The 2,453-nt window shown below is 46.3% G+C and overlaps 2 protein-coding genes across 2 annotated transcripts; one reads left to right on the top strand and one right to left on the bottom strand.

The window, feature by feature from the left end:
- Window positions 1-27: 27 nt before the first annotated feature.
- On the top strand, window positions 28-942 carry PPTG_09362 (hypothetical protein; the record flags this gene model as incomplete). The annotated part of the gene is made up of 3 exons (XM_008904291.1): window positions 28-90; window positions 160-722; window positions 787-942. The coding sequence occupies 3 exons, from the start codon at window positions 28-30 to the stop codon at window positions 887-889; spliced, it is 729 nt and encodes a 242-aa protein (XP_008902539.1). The 3' UTR covers window positions 890-942.
- On the bottom strand, window positions 931-2,447 carry PPTG_09363 (hypothetical protein; the record flags this gene model as incomplete). Its single annotated transcript, XM_008904292.1, has 2 exons — window positions 1,743-2,447; window positions 931-1,669 (listed from the first exon to the last, which is right to left on the bottom strand). Exons 1-2 carry the CDS (start codon window positions 2,390-2,392, stop codon window positions 931-933), a joined length of 1,389 nt encoding a protein of 462 aa, XP_008902540.1. The 5' UTR covers window positions 2,393-2,447.
- Between the last annotated feature and the right edge of the window lie 6 nt (window positions 2,448-2,453).

Here is a 2,453-nt window from a genome sequence, read left to right on the forward strand (position 1 = left end):
TTGTCACTGTTTCTTCCTCCACAAGACATGGCTACGATAGCGCAACATTCAGATGTGCTCGCAACGGCCATTTTGGACGACATCCTACTGGTGAGGTTTTATGACTAGTGGCAGTAAGCTGAAAGGTGCTTCAATAGTGCTGACCATGACAATATACAGGACACGGTGCAGTTGCTTAACGAGGACGACAGACAACAGTCTTACCACCGGCTAGAAGCTCACCACGCCGATCAACTTGACGATATATTGGCTCGCATTCACGAGATCAAACGAGAGGAGGACAGCATGATTCATCAAGGACTGGCACTTGGCTATCAAACCCAAGGTGTAAAATGCAATCTTCCGACTGCGTCACGTCACGGCATTATTAACCAGAAGTCAGCGAAGCACGAAAGCGTAAACCTATCGAACTTGACGCTCCCGCTTGAAGTGGTGATGAATATCAACGTATCTGACGGAGACGGAAATCCGTCGCCGTCTGGACGCGTTGCCGAAATTTCTGATTGGAGCATGGCTTTCAACAACGATGAATTTGATTTCATTGAGCTCAAGGCTCCAGCGCAACAAACGTTGTTTGCAGAAACGACGGTGGGAACTTCAATCCTACAAGGTAAACGTCTCCAGTCCATCGAGCGGAAAAGACACAAGTTTCAACACCACCGCCGTCTTGTGGAATCGTCCCTCGCTGAGACTGGAATGACGCAATATGCAGTCATTGAAATGTGCGTACAGCTTGAATTGCAAATTAATTGCGATGACTAATGTCTGATTGTTTGTGTTTTACAGACTGGAGGAAATGCTGCTGGGCGATCTGATCGAGGAGACCACAACAGAACTCAACAACACCCTTATCTCTCTGTCGGACACATTGCTGACCAATTTGCTGTGATTAAAGCTTGTACAAAATAATGCCAGCCTCATACTGCTAATCTATATTACTTCAGAGATTATCTTTTGTCGCTGTTCTGTTCTCACTGGAACCTCTTGCCATCGGACCTCCTCCTCGTATGCCTTCTGCTGCTGTTGCTGGCGATGATAAATGATCACATCGTCGACCATATCTTCAATACACAAAAGTACTTCATGTGCAACTTGCTGATCGAGTAGAATATCATTCCTCAGTTGTGTGTGTATGTCTTCCAAAAAGACTGCTTCATTTACGCTTCTCTCTTGATAATTGCCAACGTCTAGCAGTCGAGAGTGCTTGCGTCTCTTACATTTGATGATACACTTTCGTAAAAACATTAGCAGGGTCCTGCTTGCCTCCTCCTGGATGCAGCTTCGAGCACGATGACACTCAAAAATGAATATCCCGCGGTTCGCAAGCTGTAACATGGGAAAGTCGTCTGGATCTGGCAAGCTTTTCCATTTCCAAGCGAAATCCATTGGGGTAACCCATCCATGAACAAATAAGGCTTCTATCAGCGATGAAGTTATGTGGTCGAGAGAGCCCGCTGTCGATCGCTGATGAAGCACTTGTCCAATCCATTTTGCCATTGTCAACTCGAACCAGTACCAAAGTCCGCCAGTCTTGCTGTCTGCGCTTCGCTTTGCGCGCTTCCGGTATAAATTCCAGTATAGCAATGCGTGACTCGCACCGTGGTCTTGTATCTCATTGAAGGCATGAATACTCTCTGCATTTGCGTTTAGGTACTGGAAGTTTGTAAACCTAGATCATATACAACAATTCGTAATTCGAGTCAGTATCAGTGGCAACCACCTAAGAGCTCAAGGCCACGTACCCGTAGTTGCCTAGCATGAGGGTCAGATCGCTGCGCTCAGTCATGCTCAGCGGTATTCCGGTGACTCGTGCCACCAATTCATCCAACGCCTGAACGGAAATCCCATCCGTTCGTGTGGGGTTTAGTCGTAGCATTTTGGGTTGAATGTCAATGTGACGAAGTCGAGCAAATGCATGAAGTCGATGCAGCACAGATGCTAAGCCACCTTGCCATTCATGAGAGACATCCAGAAGATGCGGAGTAGACGACGATAGTGCTAAACCATTGCGGTGGCTAATAGTATGGTCTTCTGGCAAATTTGGCACACCAAGTTTTCCTGAAATCACATTCTGAGATTCCAGAATTTGCGTCGTGAACACACGTGCCTTTGTTGCGTCCTTGTAAGCTCGCAAATTCTTGGAGTACTGGATTTGGTCAATTTCCTTGAGTATCTTGGTAATTTCCTCTGCAATATCTATTGGACATGCTTTCAAAGCGAGTTTCAGCTGTCGAGTAGCCTCCACGAAATCTTGCAAGCGAGCTGTAGCAAGGCCTAAGTTGTATCGAGCTTTCCAGTTGAAATAATCCAGACGTAAACAGTTGCGATAAGCTTTTGCCGCTTCTTCAAGGTGGTCGAATGCAAGATAAATAGATCCAGTATCAAGGTACATCGTTGCAAGGTTACAACCGCGTGGGTCAAGCCAAATGATCTCCAGAAGCAAATACAAAGCA

The sequence above is a fragment of the Phytophthora parasitica genome (genome assembly GCF_000247585.1).
Source record: "Phytophthora parasitica INRA-310 unplaced genomic scaffold supercont2.17, whole genome shotgun sequence".
NCBI lineage: Eukaryota > Oomycota > Peronosporomycetes > Peronosporales > Peronosporaceae > Phytophthora > Phytophthora nicotianae.